A 27,630-nucleotide genomic window follows, 5' to 3' on the forward strand; every position below is an offset into this window, starting at 1 on the left:
AACATTTGTGATGTACCGCCCACCTTGTGCCTTGGAAGGGTTTGCAGGGGCACCAACGCACTTATGAGTCAGATATGTGTGTGTGAATGTCTGAGTTTCTGTAATCTTTTCATGAAGACCCACTGTAGGACTTGGCTTTTTTGGATAAAGTTTCCTAAACTTTTTGCTTTCCCCCTAAACCATTTTCCTGACATAGAGTTGCCAATTTAGATGCTTTGGGTAGAAGGTACAAGTGTTCCCTATTTCAAATGTAATGGTAATTGGTTGGCCATGATTGGTATGTTTGCCTTACTAGTAAGTGATGTGCACTGTGTGTGCCAGGGCTAGTAATGAGTTTGCTAAGTTAGCATGTTGTCCTGACAAGTGCAACCACTTGTCAGGCCTTACTTTCCCTTTTGCATACACATTGGCCAACCCTGTGGAAAGTCCCAGGTAACCCGTGGGCAGGGTGCAGTGTAAGTAAAAGGCAGGACATATACTGAGGTGTGTGCTATGTCCTGACAGTGAAAAACACTCCATTTCGTTTTCACTGGTGAAGGCCATCCTGCCCATAGGACCGAATGGGGGAGGCTGGGTATGGTGTTTTGTTAGCCTAGTTTCCTATACGTTTATAATGGAGAGGTGAAGTTTAGTAAGTATGAATTCACAGTGTCATAACACATTTTTCTATGAAAGTGGTTTTGACACTGTTCAGAAACCACTCTTTGAGAAAGTGGCTGAGTTTTGTGCTTTAAGCATTTCTGTGTGTCTCTGCTGAATGTGGATTGACTGTCTGAATCTGAGAGGTGAGAGGAGCTGGGGTAGGTCTTGACCCAAGGGAGGGGTGGAGATAGCACCAGGCTGATCTGCATCTGGAGAGTAGGCAAGGAGAAGCCCCGGGAGGTGAAGAGGCCTGGGCTCCTGCTATAAAACAATTGACCCGTCTCCTGCTGAGTGATTAAGGATTCAGACCCCCAGTATCAAAGGGAGAAAGGTGACACTGGAAGGGAGACACCCAGAACTGATTTAGGGAAGGGTCAGGGATACCTGAGCACAACGAACTTCAAAGATATTGAGGGGTCTAACTATGAGAGCTGAAACCCCTGAACATTGGAATGGAACAGAAATGAATTGAGACTGAAAAGGCTTGGACCCATTTTGTGGTCAAGAGGAAACTCTGCTAAGGAAGGAACAACTGAAGAGACTGCTGGGGAAGGACCAATCCTTGCTTCATGATCTGGGGCTGCTCTGCAGTTTGCTGTTCTAACCAAGGAAGAGGCTGTTGGTATTGTGCTTGGTGCGCTGGGCCCCCCTGCTTGACGATGACTGTGCTTTGTGCTGTGTCTTGTAACCCCAAGGGCCGGAGGTGAGCTGGCTCCCTGTTTGGAAACACAGGAACATAAAAGTTTCCGGAGAAGTTTCAGGCGACGCAGTGGGCGCATGTTGTGGCAGCTTGAGACCCTTGGAAGGTGTGCCCTGTGATCTTGGGCACACGGAGGAGTGAGATCAATTAGAAACCTGGAGCATCCCATTGTCTTCAAAGGAGCGCTCAACATTCCAATGTTCAAAATTTAGACTAGGGTGTTAATAAGAAGCATTTCAAAAACCGTCAGATTTCTCAACCACAGCACCATTGGTTCACCTGCCTCTTTAAAAGGCAGGTGAACCATTTGTTTTTTTCCTGAGAGCCTTTTTTTGTTTTTAACGCAGCTTGTTTTCTTTATAGGAAAATGTAATGCATTTTAAAAAAAACATAAAAATTACACAAACCTTTTTTAGGAGCAGGCAGAGGTCAAGGGACCATTGCCTTCTCCTAAAAAAACGTTTTTGTCAGCATTCATAAAGCGGAAGGGGTCCTTTGTGGAGCTCCTCCCATTTACAAATAGCTTACCACATCCTTTAAGATGGTGGTAAAGTATTCATGTTTTGACAAATATAAGTACATACCGATTCAGTACGATTCACCAAACCCAAAGGCGATTCAGTGACTTGTTACTGAATCGCAGCGTGGGCTTTGTGACTACAAAAACGCCATTTGCTGGTTGCAAGGGCTCCGACTTCATGAATACGAGCTTTGCACATGAGGGCATTCGCTTTCTTGAGTATACCGTGTAAAGTGTGGGATCTGAGTTAGTGAGGAAACGTCCTTTAGGACAAAGCTGGAATCACTTGGTGTCTTCACAGTGCCGGCAAAAGAACAAATGCATCTTTAGCATGCATTCGTTCTGTAAGCAAGTCGTTACAACAATTTGCTTTAGTGGAGCGCAATGGTGGAGTGGTGTTGAAATTCAAGTCCAACACCTTCCCTACTGTTGCACAGACAGGTGCCGGAATAGTAAATTAAACTATTCCAAAATCCAGCACCCCATAAGGCAAGTTGTTAAAATGACTAGCGTGCAGAACAAATGCGTGATAAAGATGCATTCCTTCAAATGACGGAGTTCCCAAGGCATGCATGAAAAACGCATGCAGAATTCCGTCATACCAGGGTAAGAAAGGAAAGAGACCACCTTTAATTCTTATGAGTTCGTAGGGAAAGTGATTTCATCCCAAAAACGTTTTCCTAGGGAGGAAGAAAAAGAGAAAACTTTATATGCTAAGATCGAATTCAGTGAATCTTAGTCAAGCTGATAGTACCTACGACATGGGTGGAGGTGCGAGCAAGGGTGTCTCTGCATCGATGCGACTTGATTACAGGTCAGTGATTAATCCTGGGGAACTTTCATAATCATCCAAAAGTCAGATATCTCGTGTGTCATAACCTGTTTATATTTTTAAAAACTTTTTAAAATTTGTATTGAATGTTTTAAATGTATATAACAAATGTTTTGACTGAAATGTGTTGTTCTCAGTAGAGAACTAAATCAAATAAATAAAAAATTTGAACTTTGATCCAAAAGTCAGATATCTACTCAAATTGTAGGAATGCAGCTACGATCGGTAAATGTCCAACTTTTAAAAAGATTTTAGTAAATTGGTCACATTTACGTGTTTTTTCATGCCAGCTGGTGAACCGTGCTCCCCTCAGCCTCCTCCCCTCCCCCACTCTTCCTGACTATATATAATTGCAACATAGTCCACAGTGTAATAGAACAAAAGATACAGGGCCATATGTAGGTAAATACTATTTACCGATTCTAAAATACCGAATTTTACCGATTCTGTATTTCAGAATCGGTAAATGGTATGTAGGTATTGATTCAGTTAATTTTACAGAATCGGTCAAATTTGGTAATTACCGATTCGGTATTTACCGATTCGGTAATTCCTATTCATTTCTATGTGCCTGGAGGCCCATAGGAATGAATGGGAATTACTGATTCTGTAAGTACCGAATCGGTAATAGGGAGAAGACTTACAAGGGTGGCAGGGTGTCACATTGACACCCTGTTGCACCCCTGAATAGTGCAAGGGTGCACATGTGGCACACATACATGCCCTAAGGGCATATATGTCTGCCACATGGCACTTTTGGAAAAGCACAAATTTGCTTTTTTAAAGGTTTTCGATATTTACCACCAACTTTTAGTTGGTAGTAAATACCGAATCCTTAACTCAGAAATGCACTTGAGGATTCGGTAATTTACCGAATCGTTATTTTAAGGAATCAGTAATTTACCGATTCCTTAAATTACCGATTTGGTAAATTACCGAATCCTTAAATTTGGCCCCTACATCTCAAATGCCGTTACCGACCGGTATTGGGTTACCTACATCTGGCCCACAGTGTTCTGCTGCTCACGGCATCAGATCTTGAGCCAGAGGTGTGAAAGTGCACAGATAAACTCGAGTCTTGTGAAGAGATTGGAGGGCGTGGGTGATTGGCTGCTGAAGTGAAACTGACTCCAAGACAACATGTAAAACACTCGGTGCAGGAAAAGAGCCGCTGACAGGGGCCTGGTGGGACCATCTGGACTCAGGTTTAAATTGCATTGCATGGGAAGAACTACAGACTGAAGGGAAGGGAAACCGTCTCTGCTTCGGGGTCTTAAGAATGCAGGGGCTGTCCCCTCTGCTGTTCTCCAAGCCCAAGGGTCATAAAAGCACAGGATGGCAATTTATGTTACTTATTCTAATTTCATTTGTCACAAGATTACCAAACCTATCCGAGTTCCAAAACAGATTTAATAATGAAACCAAAAAACAACATGATTAGTACCCTAAAATATGAACAAAAAAAACTTACTACTAATTCACTTTTTAATCAACAGAGCCCCAGTTTGGTGACCACTGCATACCGTAAAAACAAAGAAAAAAGCAGGATTTTTAAATGTTTCCGAAACTCTTTAACAAAGTTACTAGTCCACATAGCGGATGTTTCGGCGAAATGCCGGGGATAATAGAGTAATGGATTTGTATTTATGTGTTTTCTATGGTACGCCTGGTTTCAGCGCGCTTTAACACCTCACGAGAGGGGAACAGGTGGTGAAACCATCTCAGGGCGCTGCGCAAAGTGTTTGCAATAATAAGCAAAAGAGAAGCAATGGGTGGAACAGTCAATTTCACATTGCATTACCATGAGCAGAGGAAACATAAGGTGAAACTATTTCAGAGTGCCACAGAGCCACCATCTTGATTGCAGCAGGGGGTCCTTCCTCTGATTGGCTGGCTTTCGCCTCTGAATACAATGTACAGTTGTTTCGGAAAGTGAAAATAAAAGTTATAAAAATAAACCTCAGGGATCAACAATGTCTTGCTTGTGAGATGTATTATTAAATATCTTCCAGTCAGACTCTTTGGCAGACAATTATGAGACATAATTAAACAAGCTTGGTACAATGGCTTGGGAACTTTGTCAAAGTATATTATCTGAGTATACATAATAATTTTATTTAAAAAAATTTTAAAGTGAAAATATGTCCGGTCTATTGAAGGCAGAGTTTGCACATAATGGGCATGATTCAGAAACTTTTTTTAAAGAGTATGTGTGACTTACACTTGTCTTTAAATGCAGTGGCGGCTGGCATCTAAGGGGAGGGGGGGCAGGCTCGTGTGTGCAAATATTAATATTAAAAATAAAACTTACCTGAACCAACGTCCTCTGCTCGGACCTCTTCTGAGGAACTGGATGCTGCAGTGAGGGCACCAATCCTGATGCTGCTCTCATGCTGTGTTTAACAACAAGGGGTGGTGATGGACAGAGTTTCTGAATTAAGCAGAATACTCTCACCCAGTCAAGAGATCGGGGCTTGATCCAACACCGTTTTTTAGCTCACTGCACCATCCCAGCTCAGAACCTGGCTATATGCAAATTAGTCTGTCCCTGGCCCAGTGCATCATGGGAACAGGGCAGACCAAACTACCAAGCCAATTCTTTCACTGGACGGAAACAAGCTTCCGGGTACCGGTTTCTGGCATTTCAGCCGTCGTCGGCCCGGCTTGCTTGAATCCTGATGGTGCAATGAGCAAGGGACTTCAGTCTGAGTATACCCTTCCACACTTAGGGTGGACAAAATATTTAACAACAAGGGGTGGTGATGGACAGAGTTTCTGAATTAAGCAGAATACTCTCACCCAGTCAAGAGATCAGGGCTTGATCCAACACCGTTTTTTAGCTCACTGCACCATCCCAGCTCAGAACCTGGCTATATGCAAATTAGTCTGTCCCTGGCCCAGTGCCTCATGGGAACAGGGCAGACCAAACTACCAAGCCAATTCTTTCACTGGACGGAAACAAGCTTCCGGGGACCGGTTTCTGGCATTTCAGCCGTTGTCGGCCCGGCTTGCTTGAATCCTGATGGTGCAATGAGCAAGGGACTCACGTCTGAGTATACCCTTCCACGCTTAGGGTGGACAAAATATTTAACAACAAGGTGTGGTGATGGACAGAGTTTCTGAATTAAGCAGAATACTCTCACCCAGTCAAGAGATCAGGGCTTGATCCAACACCGTTTTTTAGCTCACTGCACCATCCCAGCTCAGAACCTGGCTATATGCAAATTAGTCTGTCCCTGGCCCAGTGCATCATGGGAACAGGGCAGACCATGCTGTGAAAGCAGCGCCCTGATTGGAGGGCGGGGCCTCACTCGGTGTTCCCCAGTGTCCTGGAGGCCCGCACGTACTCTGACTCAGCTGTCTTAAGACAGCAGGGTTAGAGGTTTCAGAGTGCACATGTTTCGCTGACCCTTGAAAGATGGCCGGCCAAAGGGACATGCACACTTTGAAAAGTGCACAAACAGACCATACTTCTGCTGTCATTTAGCAGTAGCTCCGCCCCTGTTCTGACGCTCGTTTCAGGATGGGAAGATGAAAAATAAAATGAAATGAATTACCATTTTATTTTTCACCTTTGAGGGCAATTTAAGTGCCAATGGAGGAGCCGCCCCTGTTTAAATACTACTTACTTCAACCATGCAAGAGAAAGTCAGGAGTACTACAAGAGTAAGGCACAGAAAGTCTTTTTGAATCAAGTGTATTGAGCTATAATGTATTATTTAATAAACTGCGATCAGTATGTTTGCACATAGCTGCACATCATGGTGACATGGTCATTCACCTTTTTTCACTTGAGAGTGCACAGAACTCCATGGTAATGGACCCTCTTATGTCTCTTAGGGACAAATATGTAACCCTGGGTGGGGTTCGCGGAGTTGCACTACGCGGAACTCCGCGAAGTGCAAAAAAAACTCTGCCGCACTATGCAGAGATCCGCAAGCAGCGGAATACGATAGAAAAATCCCGTTGGCGGTGATTGCACTGTGTCGGATGCTTGTCCGCACTGTGCAATCATTGCGAACAGCACCTTGCTCAGCGCAGGCGGTCCCTGCTTTCCTTTTCTGCCACTCAAGTAGATTTTTACTCGAGCAGCAACTTTCTTAACGCGAACAGGCAGTTTCGCAATGCGAGTAGTCACCGTGCATTCGTGATCACTCGCAATGAAACACCTGAACCCCCCGCGTTGTGAAATCTCGCTGGGAGGTTGATTTTTCCACGCTCGCGTTTGCCAACTTGATGTTGACGATCGCGAACGAGGACAATTCTCACCGGGAGGTTGATATTCCTCGCTCGTGCTCGCTAACTTGACGTTGAAACGCGAGCGAGCATAAAACTCTGCTCCTTTTTTTGGATCTCCGCGAGCTCCTCGTAACGCGGAGATCCGCGAGCTGAGCGGAATCACTGCCCAGGGTTACAAATATGCTTGTGGGCGTGGATGGAGGGGGGGCATGCATGCAGTGATCTTCAACTTCCCCTTCTTATTTCATGGTGGGCTTCTACCTCTCCTACACGACTCAACCTTAAACTGCTTTGAAGTCCATTTGTTTATAAGACTTCACAAACACTACTGTGGGTACTACAGTGAGGCACGTGAGCCAGGGTGCAGCCTCTCCCCGCGGTCCACTTCCAGCACAATGGCTGTTTAATATGCAGGCTAATTACAAATCAATGAGAAAAGGAAGAATGCCTTGAAAAGACAGACATGTCATCAGTTATTTAGAGGCAACTTCATGAAAAGTAGTGAGTTTAAGATTTGTAAGTTTACATATACATTTTTTGTAAAACTACTACTTATATGGAATATATAAAAATCCCTGAGCAAATGCACTTGCGCCTGTGGAATTCATAGATTTTAGTGCGTAGAGATAACCTTATAGAGGTGGGATCTTTTTCTCCACACATATAAAAATGTTTGCCTGTATGGTTTTTCCACACTCAATTTGTAGTTTTCCTTCTGCATTTTTAACATTATGAAGCTGAAACTGGATGTAAAAAACATCGGAAGTGTGGATGAAAATCTATAAAGTTACTACCAACATTTCCAATGATAATTATTCACCCCTTTTCTAAGAATACACTTATTCCCGCTCACCACTAATGCAGGATCACATGGATGATCCGCCAGACTTGCAAATAATATTCCAAGGATGCAGGTTGGAGACAACGGCAGACCCTCAATCGGTGAACCTGGACTGGCCAGTTGTGTCCTCAGATGGTGCTTTGTTCTACTCCTAAATTGACATTAGTTACACAAGCAGTTCCTGCCTAAGGCTTTTACTTAAGTCTCTCTAGGAGTTTTTGCAGATAATTTCATACAGTTATATGAACATACTCTCTGCTTCTTTCTATACAGAATATGATGTTGATGGATTCTTTGGGTTATCCGAGAAGATCCATGAACCTCTTGATGTCCTGCGCTCTGGAAGAGGCGTTTGTGCCGGTTACGCCAGCCTTTTTAAAGCGATGTGCAGGTATTTGCAAAAATAATATGTTATGCACTTTGTTGTCGAATCCCAAAAATTATTTCGAAAGTTAAAAATCTGTGCATCATTAGTTCCGTCCAACTATATGAGTAGAGCTATGACTTCCAGAGATCCACAAACTGTCCCACAAATGTCCATGGAAATCCATTCAAATAAATTTTTTTTCAAGCATATACCTGCTGCCCTACACTTTCACCTGTAAGGGCAGACAGTCCGAGTCCCTAGGAGTGAGAGTAGCACGGCCAAGAGCAATTACGGAACAAAAAATATTTCTCAACTAAACCGACCCTTATACTTTTTCAACCAGAAAAAACACATAGGGCCTGATTACAAGAGGTCGCTTTTGGATGCTATAAATACCACACCATAAAGGTGTTTGGTATTTATCAATCACAATAATTATCACACATTCTTACTTTTTAGTATATCATGCAGATTTTGGGGCTTACTGCATATACATCGGCATGCGCTGTTAAATACCGGAGTTTTTGCTTATGGTAATTTCCACCACGTTTGACCTGATGAAATTTAACGGAGGATGCAAACTTTATCACACCTGGTAATTTCCGGGTGCGATAGCTCTGCACCATTTGTAATTACTATCCCAATTGCAATTTCACCGATCATCTGAAAAAAGACCTTTCGTCTCTCCTTTTTAGGTCGTGCCTAGCGGCAGCGTGCATGCGCTGCTCAATGTGCAAGGCATGCTGTATTAGGGTATACACTGGAAGCCTCACCCACTCTCCCCCCATATTTGTCATTGGCTTGTGTCATTGTTGTTCGAAAATTCTGGCTTCTGATTCGTACATAGGTTTGTTAGTCCTGCCTTGTCTGCATTTGTCACCGCCCATAATGACTGGACCTTTTACTTGGCTCGTTGCATGGTCTCCGTTATTTAGTGGGTGAGCACTTTTTTCTTTACTGGTCTTTACGTACTCTAGCGCGGTCCGCTTTCACTTTAATGGCTTTATTTCATTTATTTGCAGCGTTGTCCACATCAGTCCAGTGTAGCACATGCAAACAAGCATTTGCAATGTAACAGGTCGCGCACTTATTCAAGTTTGAGCTATTGGCATTGTAAATGACAATGCCTTTTATTTATGTTATGCCAATAGCTTAATCTCGCGTAAATGCAAGGCCTATTGCATTGCAAATGCTTGTTACAGGTTTATATTCCTGTTTATGAACGTGAGAGAATGGCCAGGAAACATGTCAGGGAGTTCCATACATTTTGCTCAAACTCCCTAAATATCTTATTGCAGAAAAAGCTTGCAGATTTTTGCCATTCATAAGTGGAATTAGCACACAAAGTAACACACTGTGATTGCTGCTGCTTTCAACCCTCCTTTTTTCCAATTCCTGATCAAATTGATCAACTTTGAACTCCTATTTTTTTCCTTTGAGACAGCACTAGAGTAAGGACTGTGGCCCACATGCATCAACCTATTTAGGAAGTGCAAACGGTGCGAATCGCAAAATTCGGCCGTTTGCGATTCCTAAATAGGTTTTTGGGATGCATCAAGCATTTTTGTTGAAATCGCTATTTTTAGCGAATTCCAAAAATGCGATTGCTTTTAAGGAATCGCAAATTTGCGATTCCTTAAAAGCAATGCATGATTAATTTTAAAATTGCGAATTCGCAATTAGGGGGTGCAAATTACCACAAGGTTGAACCACGTGGTAATTTGCGAAAATGTGTTAAAATGCTCTCATTTGCATTTCAAAACATTGTCATGTTACAAACACACATGTCCCAAGGATATGTGTGTTTGAAACATGCACTTCAAAATACATTTCAGGGGTGCAGGGGGGGTCCTTTGGACCCACTCCCCTGCACCCATGGAATGCATCAACATTTTGCGAATTCTAATTTGCGAATTCGCAATTCCCATTGATTCCTATGGGCCTTTTGGCCCATAGGAATCAATGGGAATTGCGAAATCGCAAATTGGAATTCGCATAATATTTGCGATTCGGTAAAAATTGCGATTTTTACTGAATCGCAAATTTTATGTACTTTCAATCATGCATCCCGTTTTGCGATTCCTTATTTGCGATTCGGTAAAAATCGCAAATTAGGAATCGCAAAATCGGACTTTGATGCGTGTGGCCAATCAATACTTCGATTAAAAGGTCCCTCTTCATTTTGAAATGGCCAAGAAGGCCCGTTAAAGTCCCGATGGAATTACAGGACCCACAGAAACTTCTGACCCCCTAAATTCCGCACTGGGACTCGATGAAAAGCATCTGAAATCTCGCATAAAAACCGGGGGGAGAATGAGGGATTTCGAAGGGACTTAGGCCAGAAGTATAGATTCCGCTCATAATTTCTCACTTTTCAGGGGAATCCCAGAGTTTATTTTTTAAAACCCGCCAGAGTTACTGGCGCCGCTGCTATCGGTAGCTCCAGGGGGCGCCGATTTAACTCAAAATCCATAATTACAGAATGAGGCTCTGAAGCCTATCGGGTAAGATTGTGGTAATTAATGTTTCATTTCATCCCACCCTACATTTCGTCATCTTCTAGTCCTTATCGCTATTTTCTGTTTTCCTTCTAAGCGCTTCGAAGCGGTTTGTTACAGTCATTGAGCGCCTTAAAAATGTAAATGATTAAAGTCTATTTGCCTGATGGCCAATCTGTCCTGTTACTTCTAGGCAGCCACGAGATTTAATTCTTGGGGCATATTACCAACAACTAGCGATAATTATCGATATGTTGGTTTAGCGGCGATATTTTTATCGCCGAGCTGCGGCGATTTTTATCGCTTAGGAACCTTGCTATTATCAAGGTTTATCTCCTAAGCGATAAAATGCATGAATATCACTAAAAAGTCAGCGATATTCATGCATTACCGAGCTAATGCTCTTAGCCATGTTATCCACCTCCCATTGGATAACATGGCTGTTAGAAATGGTGGACCCAGCCCTGCACAGTGAATAGTCCAGGTGCCTCTGCCTGGCTACACCCACAACAGACCCAGGATGTGGGGAAATTCCCCTGCATGGACAAAGGGATCAAAGCCAAAAAGGGGTATAAGAGAAGGACCCCTGAACCAAGACTTTAGATCACTTCTGACAAGGAAACCTGAACCAAGGACAAGAAGCCTGCTGATCCAAGGACTTGCCTACCCCTTCTGCCAGTGTGCTGTTTGCTGGGGGGAATCCTGCAGTTGCTTCTTTATTTTTGCCAAGGAACCAGGAGAGAGCGACTGTGTGTGTACTCTCAAGCTTTGCTAAAGAAAATCTCCAAGGGCTGGAAGAGTGCCAGCCTCCCGTTGAAGTCACAGGGCTAAAGGACTTCATCTGCTAAAAGTGCTTGTTGCTGGAACCTGAAAGTCCAGCACCTCTGAAAGAAACCAGCAATCTCGACGCCGACGGACGCCGCTGAATCCAGCTCGACATCGTGAGTAACGGCTCCAGTGTCCCGCTTCCTCGACGCCGGCCGCCGGGCCTGATCGACGCCAGCAGCAACGCCAGTGAGTAGCGAGTTCGGCTCCAGCTCCAAGTGACCCCGTGTCTGCACCGCTGCTGATCGCATCGACTTCGTGCCCTCTCGACGCCGTGAGCGCTGCTCACTCTTGCAACATCATCATCGACATCGACGACGCCGTATCCTGCTTCGCCTCGTGAACGCTGCTCCTGCCTGACATCTGTCGACGCCGCTGCAGGTCGCCCCGACTCCGAAGCCGGATCGATGCCGAAGACGCGACGCCGGACATCTCGACGTCGCTGATCATCGTGTGCTTCGCTTTTCCAAGCTACTGTGTTGTGGGGGTCTGTGCGACTCCGGGCTCGACGTAGCGCTCCTCGTGGTCGACGCCGAACCTTTGGATTAACTTTGCCTCGACGTCGTGTGACTCCCGTGTGGGTTACATTGTTGCCAAGAACTGTGTTTTAAAGAAGAAGAGTTGCTTTTGTTACTAAAGACTTTGGGCTAAGAAGAAACTATGCTTGAACTATTATTTTTCCTTCCAAGAGTATTTATAAGATTGTGGTATATTTTTGTCGTTATTTGGTCTTGTGCTAAGCCTTATATAAAAATCCTAATTTTTATAATACTACTGTGTCGTGTCCATTTGTAGTGTATTCACTTTATTACTGTATGTGGTCATAAATGCTTAACGCACTGCCTCTGAGATAAGCCTGTCTGCTTTGCCAAGCTACTAAGGGGATGAGCAGGGGTTATCTAAGTGTGTGATCCCCTTGCCCTGACTAGAGGAGGTGAGTCCCTATTTGTCAGAAGTGTCTACCTCTGCCAACTAGAGACAGCCAAGTCTAACAATGGCTAAGAACTGCTCAGAGGCAGGTGTTAGCTTTTGGAGATATTTGCGCTTAGCACGAATATCTCTAAAAGTTGGTAATAGGAGATAGCGATGTTAGCGACTGTTTCCAGTCGCTAACATCTTGGCACGCCCACTTTGCATGTCATTAGTGATAAATATCACTGACATGCAAAGCAGGACCCAAGATGGTCGCTGTCTCCTACTAGCTGTCGCCAAATGGTGTTAGCGACAGCTAGGTACTAGGGAGATAATTATATCTCCGCTTTCTTGGCTTTTAAAGCCAAAAAAGCAGAGATAAACCCCCTTGATAATATGCCCCTTAATTCTTATCCTTTTAATTCATCAAAATGTTTTTTTCACGCAGAAATTACTTTCATACGTTCTGACGCATTTACCAGCTGCATCACACACTTTGGATTTAGACGAGCCAGGAAGTTTTTAGCTTTGCAAGGTGCACAATAATTAGGCTATGTAATCCCACCAGGGCACAAATAGCATTTCCAGTCATTGACAGTCGGTTTGCCATTAGTAAAGGGCCTCGAAAAGCACGTTGGTCCTTCCCTGCTCTGTGTAAATGCAAAAAAATTGCAGGTAATTGGCTTTTGGCTGCAGAATTTAAAAGGGTAACTTAAGTGCAGACCAACCTCTTGAGATAGAGCAGAAAAACAGCGCGAGGTCTGGGCGGGTTGCGTGCATGCGCTGCGCACGTGCGGGTTCGCGGGCGTATGGCACATACAACTTTAATTTAGCAGTTGTATACCTGGCTTCAATTTACAATTTGCTAAGTGTTTACAAGGGGCGTTCAGCGTACCAGTGATCCACATGAAATGTAGGCTGGCCATGTACCTAAAATCTGCTTCACCCCTGACACAGCAGTCAAAATGGGAAACATGTAAAAAAGCACCGAGCAGGACAAGGGATGCAATACAAATGCATAGCACCAATTAGAAGGAAAAAATACAGAGCGAATAAGTTTGCACTGTTTTGCTGCTTTTGTAATATGTATATGGTGCAAAACAGATCTCCCACCCATAATAATAGATTTAGGATTATAAACAGAAACTTTCTGTGCTCCTGATCAGGGTCTGCAAAGTTGGTCCTGGAGGGCCGGAATCATGCCAGATTTTTAAGATAACTACATTTATCTAAATGGGGATGTGCTAAAAATGTGCCCTGGATCTTGTCGTGTAGGATCGACTTTGGAGAACCCTGCTCCAGATGAAGGTGGTCCACTTACGATGATTTATCGCTACACTGTAGAACTGCGCCAGCAGTCAGTGGTACGCAGTATGACAACTTCTAGTACCACACTACTGCCAAACTACAGCGCTTGCAGCTTGCCCTGCAGGGCAGAGGATGCCCCCTGACTCACTAAAGCCTAATGGCTCTCACCGCTGGTCCTTGTGCCTCAACCAACCCAGTCACAGGTCAGCGCGGACCCCCGGAATGCCTGCTGGACCAGATGAGCTTATTTTTTGGATATGTGACTTTGCAAAAGGAGAGTCTAAGCTGTAAGTGTAATGTAAATGGAATGCATTTACTCTCATGACGTTCCTAAATGTACTCTTATGAATTTGGTCCACAGTACTGGAGCATCAACACTGAAGAGAAGGAGAAATCAGATTCCAGAATAATCACAACCATATATGTCCAGGGTGCTGCACTAATGTGGAACTAACTCATTTTGAGCAGCCATGGCTAGTGCTTTTATAAGGAGAGAAGAGACAGCTCTAGTGCGTCACCTAGTGGAAGCACCAAATTACTCCAAAAGGCGTCTTTTAGAAAACGGACCCATTCAAAACATGCATGAAACTAAAATTAGCTTGATTTAATTTGAAGAATATGATATATATTCCCACAAGAAGCTTCCTATCAAAATAAATACAGCTGTGAAAGATATTTTGTTTCTAATCCACAAACTAGGCAATTTTCCCCTAGTAGAAAGTCTGTGAATTTGGTATGATGGGCCATTATCTTTAGAATAGACTACACCAAGTTTCTGAGATGAGAAGAAGCAAAACATCTCGTGGAACACAACTTTCAGCTCCCCATCAATGTGTGTCCATGCCCTCAATACTGGAGAACCCACAGTCCCTTCCACAAAACCTATCACTTGATAGCCAATATTGTACACAAGCTCTTCCATCGACATGGCTGGTTGGTGTGCATTTTACATTAACAAGCCGTATTATAGTCACGCCTGAGCGATCTTATTAAATGATATGGGTGGCCCTACTGTGCATTAAATGCCTTCACTGTATTTCCTGGTCTTCGTTTCATTGACAGCGTGATGTAGATCTCTACATGTCCTGAATCTGACTTTTCCTCAGCACCAACCCATAGGTTGTGATTTTATGAGCCGCAGAGTCATATGCCTGCACACTAAGGTCTTCAAATGGGAGGTGTTGGTGGAGGCTATGATGACGACCAATGTGCCTTCTGACTCAATCCACTCCTCCCCTTGACTTAGAAAAGCACACCACTTTACCTGGAGGCAGATAAACATTTTAAAACACAATTCGCTCTAAAATTAGGCAATCAAACAAATTAAAATAAGTGAAGTGAGATATGCTTCACTGTAGCCTGTAAGAGGGAGAAATCAGGTAAGAAAAAAGGAACTTGAAGAAGTATAAAAGTATTTTCAACATTCCTGAAAAGTGTCTAAATGATCTCTGAGCTTCAAATATATTTATTTATGGATGGATGTCTCTGTGTGGATCAAAGTTGGCTTTTTCTGTGTGGTTGCAGGAAAGCGATGAGGCTGGTTAGGCTTCGCTGTGCCATCATCTCACATTACCCTCAATAGGTCCTTTGGATTCACACTAATAAATCCTTAGCACTGTCCTGGTGGAGTGGCATAGAGCAGTCAGGCTTTACTTGAGGAACATGTGTTTCAGAGTACCGACATGGATGAACAGTAATTGACCCCACGAAAGAAATCCAACACTAACTTATAAAGATAAAGCAGATTTTAATATAATTTTAGACACCAAAATTAAGACAATCAGAAGCATATAACTGGAGTTATGGATGTTTCATGGAAATATAAATCAGTGAATTTCACTCTTGCAAAACTTTTTTTTTTTTTTTTAAACTATTTTTTTGATTATGCAAGTAAAACATAAACATTCCCCCCCAAATGTGGCATCACACAGAACCGTTGCATACAGGACGACAACCTCATTAAGGCACAATAGGGACCAATACGCCACTGATCATCGGTTAGACTCTTGCAAAACTTTAACATTGTGGTCAATCGAGAAATGTAAGTCTAGTTCCGTGGAACCCACTGAGGGTAAAGGTGAGGCAGATCCCAGGACCAAGACGGTTGATTTTTACCTGGCTCTTGTACCAGGGTCCTGAGTTGTCCTGGCTGCCCGTGGTGTTGAACGCGGGAGCCGCAGGTGCAGGTTTTGCAACTCAGATGGTGTTGGCGAGGAAGGGGATGCAAATTCTTGACAACAGGCCAGGGAGGCGTCAGGTTGAAGATGTAGCTGGCTTTTCTCGAGGTACGGCATCGAATAAAGGTCATGGTATCCTAACTGGCCACTAAAATCCTTGCCAGTGGCAAGCTCCACCTTTGGTTACTTTCACATCTAGGAGTCCAGGGAAAATATTAGCCATCTGAAACTAACTGAAGGTGAGGACTACGTTTCCCACAATGCACTAGACAATTTACTTTTGGGTAATTCCCTTGGCAGGCCCGATGGCCAGTCTGTCTTTGGATCCAGAGTGCGGTTTTGCCTGCAGGCTGCAGTGGACAACTACATCTCATCCAAGGGAGTTGTGGGGTTGCCTTTGGTTTTCAGAGGGGTTCCAATTTCCTTTGGAACCAATCTCTGTGCAGTTTCAGGGTGGTTGACACAGGTGCAGTCTTGGGTGCCTTTTCTTTGTGCAGGTGCTGAAGTCGCAGACTCGGGTCTCTTCTCTGTCCTTTTGTTGAAAGTGCTTCAGATCAGAGGTTCTGGTGCCCGGCGTGCCCCAAAAATCCTAGATTTAGTGTTATTAGGGGGTGTGGGAGCTAGTTGCCAATGGGCTACTAGCCCCTGTGACTGATTCGCCCCTGAGGTGACAACTTTGGAGGAGTGTGGCACCTTTGCTACCCAGAAGCCTCTTCCAAAAATAGCAGAACCCCTTTGCGGCTGTTCAGACAAGGTAGCCCACCCAAGGGGCGTGGCTTGCCTTCTGGGGGTGTACGCCTCCAGACTACCTAATTTTCCACGTTTCAAGTGTGCCTGGGTAGGACGTTGGTTATTATCCTCCTCTGGGAGGAAGCCTTCTTGCATATCAGAGGCGGTGAGAGCTTTGAAGCTCCACCTTGATGTGGCACTTCACTAGCTATCCTGCCAATGAGGGCTGTGACACCTCCCGCCCAGGCAGGGTTTTGTTTCTGAGTCTTGGGAGTGTTCACTCCTCCTGGCAGGGTTTTGTTTCTGAGTCTTGGGAGTGTTCACTCCTCCTGGCAGGGTTTTGTTTCTGAGTCTTGGGAGTGTTCACTCCTCCTGGCAGGGTTTTGTTTCTGAGTCTTGGGAGTGTTCACTCCTCCTGGCAGGGTGTCAGATTCCTGTCTTGGCAGCAGCACCTTGCAGGCTGTCAACCATGGCACCAGAAAGGCTGTGGCAACCAGGTGTGCAACCTCTAAGATAGCCACCCGGGTGCATGTCACTTCAAATCCGACCTTGGGAACAAGTCGGGTTTGGTGAGCCATGTTTTATGATACCAAAAATGACACTTTTCAGTGGGACCATAATAATGCTGGCAGCTAGGGGATGCCCAGGTGCCAGCCTTTGTTATACTATGACCCCCTGAACACGTATGGTAGCCCCTAATGGAAGGAGGCTACTATAGGGTTGTGATGGTGGGTGTACCACAGGCTGGAAAAGCAGGCAAGGAGGCTGGATATAGTGGGCTATGCCGGTGTTTATTTAGATACAAGGCAGAAAACAAGAGGGGTGGACATAAGAGCAAAATCCATATGAGAGGGTCCGGGTTCCTCTTTGGAGCTTGGGTCCAGTTCCTTTCTTCGGGGTCTTCTGGCGGGTCCGACGTCGGGGAGGAACCTCAGAGGGCAATAAGAGACACCAGAGAACCGTTAGTCCTGCCGGGGTTTCCCAGGAGAATACTTCCACCGTCACCCGGGTAGTGAGGGAGAGAAAGAAAAGACCGTGAGGAAGGGAGGTATCGAGAAGGGAGGGAGGGGACGAGAGCGTGTCAGGTAAGTTTGTGAGGGGGAGGACTTTCTACACGGTGAGGGTGCTTTACAGCTATTATACAGTGTGACTACGACTACGTTTGTGCCTAAGAGAGAGGATATTTACACAGTTTCTACAACGAGCACCTAGCGAGCTCTGAGGTGGAATTACGGGTACTCACACGGTCCGCCGCAACTCTCCAGTGAGTCGCGGCCGCTCTTCAGCCACCTCCTCGGGTCTCCACCAATCTTCCGTCCACACGTCTTCTTCGGTCGCCTCTTCTCCTTCTTCCGCTCCAGTCCGAGTATCCTGCCACGATACTCCAACGGCGTTCTTGTCCCAGGTCTCGGCTTTTCCCTATTCTGACGCTGCCACGGGGGTGGGACTTCCGGGGTTAGAGGGTTTTACTTCCTCTGATCGTAGGTCTCTGATTGGCTCCTGTAAGAGAGAGAAAGGAGGGGTTCCGTTGGTTATGGTTGCAGCTCCGAATCCCGTTACCGACATGGGGAAGCGTTCGCGGGGATGCAGTCCCGGTGGAAAGGAAGGCGGCACAGGTGTGAAAGGGTGTTCTCTGGGTAGGGGGGTCCATGTCGCCGTCTCACAAGGGTCATATAAGCTTGTAATTATATGTCTACACCATTAATATAATGCACCCTGCCTCCTGGGCTCAGAAGGCCTACCTATGGGGGTGGCTGGCATATATTAAAAATAGTGCTGTGACTTTGCCACTCATGGTAGGGGCAATGTCGAGTTTGAGCAGTTTCCACTGCTCATGCAGTCTGCAATGGCAGGACTGCTCTTATCTTTTTACTTGGCTCACTCAGGGGGGCATAAACAGTGCATAAGGCCCTGGTGACCTATTTAACTCCCATGCCCTGGGTACGACTGGTACAATTCACCAGGAGCTAATAAGGGGATTAAAGTTCTTGACAATTGGGATTACCAATCCACAAGCATCACATTAGCAGCCCCTAGTACACTTTCATGATTCAAAACAATCAGCATTGGTTAAAAAAGTGTGGGGGTGAACATACAAAAAGGGCACTTTCCTATTGTGGTCACCACAGATTTTGTGCATTGTGGCACTGCCATCCAGTGCCATAGTGTGCGTGCTCTACCCATTAAATGGTACTGTAAAACTTCAATAAAGCAATTGTAATTTGACAAATAATTGCACCAGTGGATAGAAGTTAAACATCAACTAGGTTTATATCACCCACATATATGACAAAAATGTATGCGCCTAGATAAGTCCATTGTGCTCTGGCTGGGATATAGCCTAAAAGCACTGCAGAGATGCGTAGCAAGGGAAAGTGCCTTTGCCACGTAGGAAAACCTATTATTTTATATCACCCGTAAAGTGTGCCTTGTGAGCCCACAAGGATGGCTGTATAATATATGAAAATTTGGAATATTATATATTGAGAATAAAATGCCTTTATAATAAGCAAGTACTTCAGAGATTTTTTTCACTGTGTATGTAGCTATATTTCTTGTGAAAAGGCCTAGATATAAATATAATCATTATCTTGTATCACCACCTCTAAAAATGCTAGTCATTTTTCACTTGTTCAAAAATGAATTTTTATTGGTGAAATTAGTTATTTGATATCATCAATGGAAAACATAACTTCAAAAAAGTGTACTTTGAGCTGCTTGTGAGAAAACTGGTTTAGAACCAGTTTTCCTCTCATCCTTACTCCAGAGGCTCAACACACATTTCTGGCTAGGAGTTAACAGCTCTGCTCCCAGAGGACAATGGCTTGGTTTCCAGGCCCAGAAAGACAGGGGAGGTGCCACCAACTCCCCACTTAACAGGAATGAGATATCTGGGAAGGGAACAACAATAATGTTGGGGGGAGGGGTAAGAGCTTCTCCCTGTGGAGGACCTCAACAGCCGACTCATGTTCTACACCCCGCCCGCCAGGTCCGCTCAGCCAACCTCACTCTCACCACCCTCCCACGGATCCGCAGCACCACCACCGGAGGAAGATCGTTCTCCTACCTGGCAGCAAAGACCTGGAATTCCCTCCCCACCCACCTACGACTGACCCAGGACCACCTCAACTTCAGGAGGCGCCTCAAGACCTGGCTCTTCGAGCAGTAGCAGCACCCCTCACCCCCAGTGCCTTGAGACCCTAACGGGTGAGTAGCGCGCTTTACACATTTTATGATTGATTGATTGATTGATTGATTGCAACAGCCATTTTGGTTTTAGGGCTTCTGACACTTTTCACAGTAAAACAAGAAAGATGGTGCTGAAAGAGGGGTGGGGATCATGCAACAGAGTAGTTCGGAGTAGGTGTAGAGATTTCTCCAGTCATGAGCTAGTGCACATGATAAGACTGGCAGTACACCACCACCTCTTCAGAATATTCATGGACTTTGGAAGAAAACATCTGGAAAGCAAAAAACTTTGCCTGAAAGGAGGAAGAAAGAACACCCCAGGGTGACTGAGTCCTGCTGGCACCCAGGGACTTTCCAGGGATATATTGGTTGGTTTCCTGTTTGCTTGCTTCAGTGACACAAACAGCAGAAGGACTCATGCCCCAGCTGACCTTCGAGATCTGGACCCTGCAGGAGCCTTGGCCGGAGAGAGTCCTTGTGCCTAAAAGCCTACTCTGAGGACCCAAGAGCTTCAGGATTGACCAGGAGAAACTTTCCGAGCAGTTGGCAAATAGTGTGACTTAGTCATTTTTCCTCTTTCAGAGGCTGAGGACAAGGTACAGGGGTTTGCCCAGGAAAGGTGCATCCTCATCTGGGAAGAAAGCCAAGTTCATCCTGCTCTGAGTTTGCTGTGCTGAAAACTGGTTCAGCTGGAACTCACAGTAAAGGTGTCCGGCTTTGTGGAGCAGAGCATAGCTACAACGTCCAGCCCTGCTTCGCTATTAAATATTGTGAACCAAAAAAGTGATTAAGGCTCAAGTTAATATCTTGAACCAGGGCAAGGCAGCAAATCTGTCTCAGGACAAGGTGACCTCTCCAGCTGCACAATCCAACTGTATCTTGCTCAGAACATTTGGTGGCAAATTCAAGGTTCCTAATAGAACTCAACAAAAACATATCTGACTTCAAAAGACTATGGTATCTTCAGACATGGGCACAGCCCTGATGGAAGACTTTGAACTCCAAAAAGTAGCCTATGTCCCAAGGTTAAATCATTCACTGGTGCAACTAGTTGGTGTAGCCAATCTCATCTCCTTCGCTATTTGAAAACCCACCAAGATCCATATCAACCACAAACTAATAATTTAGATTAGAACCTTACCTTTTTAGGGTATTTTTCCTAAAGAATTTAAAATTCTTATATTCCATTCCCCTTAATTTATTTTGATCATTTTGGTTTATTTTTGCTTTTAAACTGTTTTCAACTTTTTCTAAATTGATTTTGAAACTTTATTCGACTGTCTTTGTGATGTTAACATTGCTGGTGCTGCTTGTACCTAGATTGAATATCTCTGGGATGTTGCCTCTTGCTTGTACCTCTGTTAGCAGAGACTTTCTAAGAATTGTGCTTTAGCTTAACTATATTGTGCCAATCAATGTTGCCTGTTCTTCCTCTCAGATTAATAACCCTACTCTTGTGTGTGTGTTTGTGAGTAAATACTTAGAATTGGAGAAATCCACACTTATATTCCCAGCCAAAGGAGGAAGTATCTGGTGTAATTTTTGGTGTATTCTCTTGCTAGTTTCCTCCCACCTTGATAAATTTGTCCTCTTTGATACCATAGCGAGATCGGCGTGACCTGCCAAGAGGTGTCAGGCTACAGTCGTGGTGCTGGATACAGGCAAGGACAAAACTGCCAACAACAGAAATCCAACCACATGTGGAATGCGATTAAGTTGGAAGATGATTGGTACCTATTGGATGCATGCTGGGGAGCGGGAACTGTTGACCTGAAAAACAAGCGGTACATACCAAGGTATGTCGTGGGTAATGTTCATGAACACTGTTTTGTTAAAATGCTTTACCTCACCTGTCCAAGAGTTCTAGGTGAAACCTTCTCTAGCTCAACATCTGGGTTTTACACAGTGGTGCCTTCAACCAGAAAGACTCACTCAAACATCAAGGTATTAATGACAACAAGGAGAAGCTGTCAGAAATGTGAAGATTCATATGTTTGCTTAAAAGCTGAATGAAAGTTTTATGCACAATTGTTCAGAGGCTTTCAGGCTACAACTCGATACTCAGACCCATACACAATGCTTGATTCTACGCATGATAAATTGAAGGAAACCAAATGTCCAAAGCTTAATAATGATGTGTTCACAGGTGGGCTTTCAGGGTACCCTTCTCAGCTGACGAAAATGAATGTCCATTGACAGGGTAGAGGAACTAGGGGCTTGTGTTGCCTTGCGTTATGCAAGGGGACCCAAAGCAACGCAAGGCAATGTCATTGAGCCCTTTATTGGTGCTCTCCAAGAGGTCCATCCATTTACATTCTCTGATATTCCGTAGATTCACAATGTCTCCTCCCCTACTTGACAAGGGGATCACCTCCACCATCTGCCAATACATGTCATCCGTGGTGTGGCTTTGTTCTGTGAAATGTTGAACCAAAGGGGTACCTTCCGTTTGGCATCTTATCAGGCTTCTATGCTGTGAAATGCGTTGTTCCACAATTGCGTGGTCTGGATCACATAAAGATGCAGGTAAATTTGACTACATAAATAGCATTCCATGTTTTAGAATTGGAGAATGATTGTAAGTTAAATACCCTGTTGTCCGTGGTCAGACATTTAGTGTTACCAATGAGCTTACACACTGCACAACCGCCACATCAGAAGTGTCTCACTACACCTGGGTGACCCCATAGAGATCAGATGTCGCTCTTGTTGGTGGGTTCCTGATATGCCCTTACCACATAATCTCTGATCTTTTTATTTCTCTTAAAGGCAAATATGGGGGCTTCCTCATAGGTATCACTCAGTAGGGGCAGTTTCTGTTGATTATACTCTTGACTTCATTACTGACTGGGGGGAATGTGCTGACCATCACAATTCTTTTCAGTTCCTCATTTCTTTGTCTGGGAGTGAGTAAAGCAGAACCATGCTCTTTTCATTGCCCCAGATATGATTTTCCTGGAGTAAGCCCTATCCAAATGTTTTTGTTTTGAGTGACTCTGCCTCCTTCAAGTAGTAGTTTTTATGTGTACAGCTCCTACATATATGTAAGACGTCCATGCAGGGTAAGTTATCCCTCGATGCCCTTGGGTGGTGACTGTTGTAGTGCAATATGGAATTAGTGTGTGTAGGTTTTTTATACAACCTGGTGCATAACTTTCCATTCATGTGTCTGACTAGTTGCATGGTGAAATGTAAATCCTGACTGGTTATTTAACCATGTCATGAATGATCTGAAATCAGTGGCCATTTCAAGGGATAATATGCTGTCTGTAAATGGCAGCGTAATTGTAATTGTATTTACATAGTGCTTACTACCCCTGATGAGACGTTGAAGCGCTTTTCGGCGAGTAGCACGCTTCTCCGGAATCCAAAGGTGAATTACTGGTGGATTAGCAGGGGGAAATATAAATTGTGATTGGTAGTGGCAGACATGTGAGTCTATTAGTTGGATGAATAGATTGGAGGATGGAGAGAGAAGGGAAGAGTTTAGAAAGGATTATTTGGAGTTTATAGTAGTAAAAGAGGTTTTTGATTAGTCAAAGCCTGTTAGTTGGATGAGTAGGATAAAGGATGAATTGAGGAGGGACGAGTTTTGAAAGACTTGTTTGATAGTTCAAGGTAGTAAAAGAGGTTTGGGATGCGTCAGAGAGTGGAGGCAGGAGTAATTTTGGAAAAGGAATAGGATGAGTCAATATAGTTGTGATTTGATGAGGTTTGGGAGTTTAGTTAATTACATTTTCTTTCCTTCTCTGCAGTGGGAAAAAATATATAAATATGTAAATACATGACCTCACATAAGAGGTGTACATTCATAGAGATTTTAAGTTGACATCCATATGGAAAAAATGTGCTGCCATGCTTTAGTAATATATGCCTGCCAGTGTGCTCCAAAATGTACCACCAGCTACATACCACACCTATACCACTCTGCCTGGTTAACTGAAAAAAGAAACCCAACAGCGGACTTATAGAGATGCACCACACTCTAAGTTTGTATAATGTGGTGTCCTGCCCACTAACACTCCAGCACCGGCCGTTGTGGAGTGCCTCTGGTTCCCAGATCCTTAATTGATACAACATATGAGGGTGCACCAGGTAATGAAGTCCAATCAAATTCCTGTGATTTTTCAAAATCATTATTTATTTTCAATTTTCAATGCATCAGCATCAATGATCACATACACAGCTCAGCCAACGTTGTCCAATGCAGGAAGCAACATACTTATCAAGGTATTTTTTCGAGGGCATGATGATGCCCGGGGAATTCCCGAACTATCCAGCTCATTAAGCTGGTTCAAGAATATTACCTTGTGGTGAAATAAGATATCTTTGATTTTTAAGCCCTGAGGAAGTTCCTATTGTTTGGAACGAAACGCGTTGGCTGAGCTGTGTACGTGATTATTGCTGCTGATGCATTGAAAATTGAAAATAAATAAAGATTTTGAAAAATCACAGGAATTTGATTGGACTTCATTACCTGGCGCAACCTCATACGTTGTATCACCCTGCCTAGTGGTTGTGGCTCATTTGCTAAACTTGTTCTTTTTGTGACTCTTGGATTTTTCACAATCCCTATGACTTCAGTGATATAACATTGATGGCAGCGCCCCTACTCTTAAAATAGTTCAGCGCCACTCTAAGTGCCTGCAAAAGGATTACCTTCCAAACCCCACAGGATGAAATGCTAAAAGTGGCCACTATGGAGGTAGTGGTAGCCACAACTGTTGGGCAGAAAATTGCAAACCTGCAGGAAATTAGGGAATTGCCATTTAAGAGGCTAAAATTCCATTACCTCTTGGATCTGTATAACATGAGTTGCTGTGGTTGACAACAGAAAAACTAAGCAAAAGCTGGCAGCATATGCAGTGAAAATGGAAGGCATAATATAACTCTTGGAAATAAATTAATCATACCCCCAATATGAGATATTTTTGTTTTGTGTGAGGAATAAAACTTATTGCAACTTTGATTCCAGGGTGTTAAGTGTAGGAAGGTACCTCCTGACTATGGTTGCCCCCAACTTTTTGCCCTGTGTTTTAGCTGTTTTTTGACATAGTCGACCTGGGGTCCTGCCAATCAGGACCCCAGGCCTACTGCTCTCTCTGTAAAATGGATTCCATGTACCTTAGGTGCATTTCCAATTGGGACTGGGCCACCTTATCAGACCCTGTAACTCAGGGCATAGGTGTACCCAGGGCCTACCAGGGGCTGCAGCATGTATTATGCCACCCCTGGCTGGCCTCCTAAATTTGACACAACTGGCTGCATGACAGCTGGGACAAAGTCGTGTAATCACCCTTTGCTGTAGATATAGTATACCTATATCTAACCCTAAAATGGACACACAGATTCCTATCAGTCACTCCTATGGCAGGCCTTAACAATCCTGAAGGCAGAGTGCTTGGAATCATGTGAGATGGTGCTCTGGCATGAGCTGAACCTGTCTGCAGCTTGCGGAACTAAGTCCTAATAGCTGTTCCATGATATCGCATACCATATACTCTTAAGTGCATTATAATCCTCGCGGTTAAATGCTATCTTTGGTATTGCTTTATCAAAACATGTCGAGTAAGGTGTCATACGAATTGGAATACTAACCCCTCGCCAATTCTGGTGACGGGGTTAGCATTCCACCCTTCTAGAGGGACACGACATGTATGTAACTGTGAACCCCGGTTAAAGTTAAACGAAGCCTCAGCTCCACAAAATGGATGCTGCCACCACAGACACAAGTCTGACCCCCTGCAGCTGGGAGTCCTTCCAGCGAGGGGAGCCTGGACAAAGGGTTTCCTGTCAGGGGCGTTGCTAGCACCGTCCCAGATATGGTTTTGTGTATCCTGGGTAGGCAGGGCTTTACAGGAAGGTGACTGCTGAGTGGCACCCCGGTGCTCACTACGCATAGGCCAGTCTGAACCAGTTCCAGGGGCACACCAGCCCCTGGCCTGGGGAAGTCCGGCATGGGAAAGGGGTGTAACCACCCCCCTCCTAGTCCCACCCATAGGCAGGACCTAGTCACCGGGTCAGCCCCCTTTCTTAGTATAAAGATAGGAGCGGGCCCCCTGTTCAAATTAGATCATCTTTGGAATCAAGACACGACTTTCTGCGAAAGGCATCAAGATTTCCTTCTTCAAGATTCTCCCTTGTGGCTAAGGAGTAGTCACCCTGCATCAAGTGGGCACCATCCTAAGAACACTGCGGTCTGCTGCAAGTCCTTCTTCACGAATCCGACGACCCAGCTCGACGAGACCCGGCTTCCCTGGCACCTATGACCTCTACTCACCTCTACAGCAAAGCTGAGAACTGTGAGTGCGACGAGACCTCGAGGGACCGACGATCGCCAAGACTGCACGACTTCTTTGCAACAAGCCCACCGTGTGCTCCACTGGTGAGTGCTTTGGGGTCCGAGAAGCCCCAACCCTGAGCAGCTCCAGCACCGAAGATCAGCCCTCCAGCATCTCCACGATCTGCGTGGGGCTCTTCTGCTTTTGCGTGCTCACCGCGCTGTGTGGCTACTAGCCGGCTGGCTTGTGGCCTTCTTCACGACGCCCGACGACATCACTGCTGCTGGTCTGGTTGCTCCAGACTGGCCCTTGCTTCCTTCTTCAAGAGAGGCACCCGGACCCTCCTGGTCCACTCCAGACGCCATTTTGAGTCCACCGCGTGGGCTTGAATTTGCCAAGGCTTTGTTGCCCAATCCTGGGTCCAGCGACGCCGACAGCTTCATCCATCGTGGGACAGCTCGCTCCTCCATCCTGGTCGCCGACAACGCCTCCTGGTCCGTGAGATCTGCGAGCACAGCGTCACCCACTCACCTAGTCGAGGTGGCTACCATCCGGTGCCCTCCTGGTGCCCACTGACTACTGGCTAGTAGTCTCGAACTTGGTCCCCTCTGCTTTCAGGTGTCATCTTCCTTCGATCCAGGCTTGGATCCATCGAACCTTCTTCACTGGTCGCCTGCCAGCAACTTCTTTCTTCCAGGCTCCTGGTCCGTCTACGAGGATTCCCGACGTCTTTTGAGACCTATGCAGCTGCAGCCCCTGGGCTAGGTAACTTCGGCATTTCGGTGCCCCAGCATAGCCTCACTATCCAAGGGTCAGAATCCACTTTCGTTTTCCTCCTACCAGGTCGGGTTCGCCCGAGAACACTAACTTTGTCTTTACTAGCTACCATAGACTTTGTCCCGCATCACGCGTGAGAGTGCACACTCTGCACCCGAGTCCCCTGGGTCTCCTAGAAGTAATCTGAAGATTCTATAGTCAAGATCTAGCGATTCCAAAGCCTATTAGTACCGTACTTACCTGCTAGTAATTTCGCATTCCACTTTCAGAGTATATGGTTTTCCGTGCCCCTCGGGCATTTGTATATACTGTGCTAACTTAAGTATTTTCGTAAGAGTTTTGTTTTGTGCTTAGTACCCTGTCCTCATAAAGAGTACAGGGCTGTTGTGATTCTTAATAAATATCTTGTTTATTTTCATAACACTTGTGTGGTGTCCTTTCACTTGGTATTCAAGGGGTATATGTGTGGTAAACAGCTGGCTTAACACGCCCTCTCGAGTCTTTAGCCTTAGACTGCTCGTATCCACGCTACTAGGATAGCTGGTCTATAAGGTTGACTTACAACCAATCATCAATAAGGGTTGCTGGACTGATACATAGTGTTCACTAGAATAGCGAGCACTGCATATCAGGCCACCTTCTCACATTGGTGAGCAGCGGTTGGGATTTGAGCTTGCTGTTGTTTTACCACACGTATCCTAAGAATATCTTGTTGAAAGATCACATAAGTACTTCAGGTACATATAACTTAGCTTAGAATACTCTGAGTTCTACTGAACCAGCTGTTGTAGCT

General features: G+C 44.9%; 1 protein-coding gene across 1 annotated transcript in view; it reads left to right on the plus strand.

The window, feature by feature from the left end:
- The window catches only part of LOC147669145 (kyphoscoliosis peptidase-like), a 128,982-nt gene that overhangs the window by 15,427 nt on the left and 85,925 nt on the right, over positions 1-27,630 (plus strand). The window contains exons 3-4 of the mRNA XM_086948195.1: positions 8,048-8,165; positions 21,384-21,575. Of these exons, the coding sequence (XP_086804321.1) occupies positions 8,048-8,165; positions 21,384-21,575 (310 nt within the window). The remainder of the gene's footprint in view (positions 1-8,047; positions 8,166-21,383; positions 21,576-27,630) is intronic.

This window comes from Lissotriton vulgaris, unplaced genomic scaffold (assembly GCF_964263255.1).
Source record: "Lissotriton vulgaris unplaced genomic scaffold, aLisVul1.2 SCAFFOLD_3715, whole genome shotgun sequence".
Lineage (NCBI taxonomy): Eukaryota > Metazoa > Chordata > Amphibia > Caudata > Salamandridae > Lissotriton > Lissotriton vulgaris.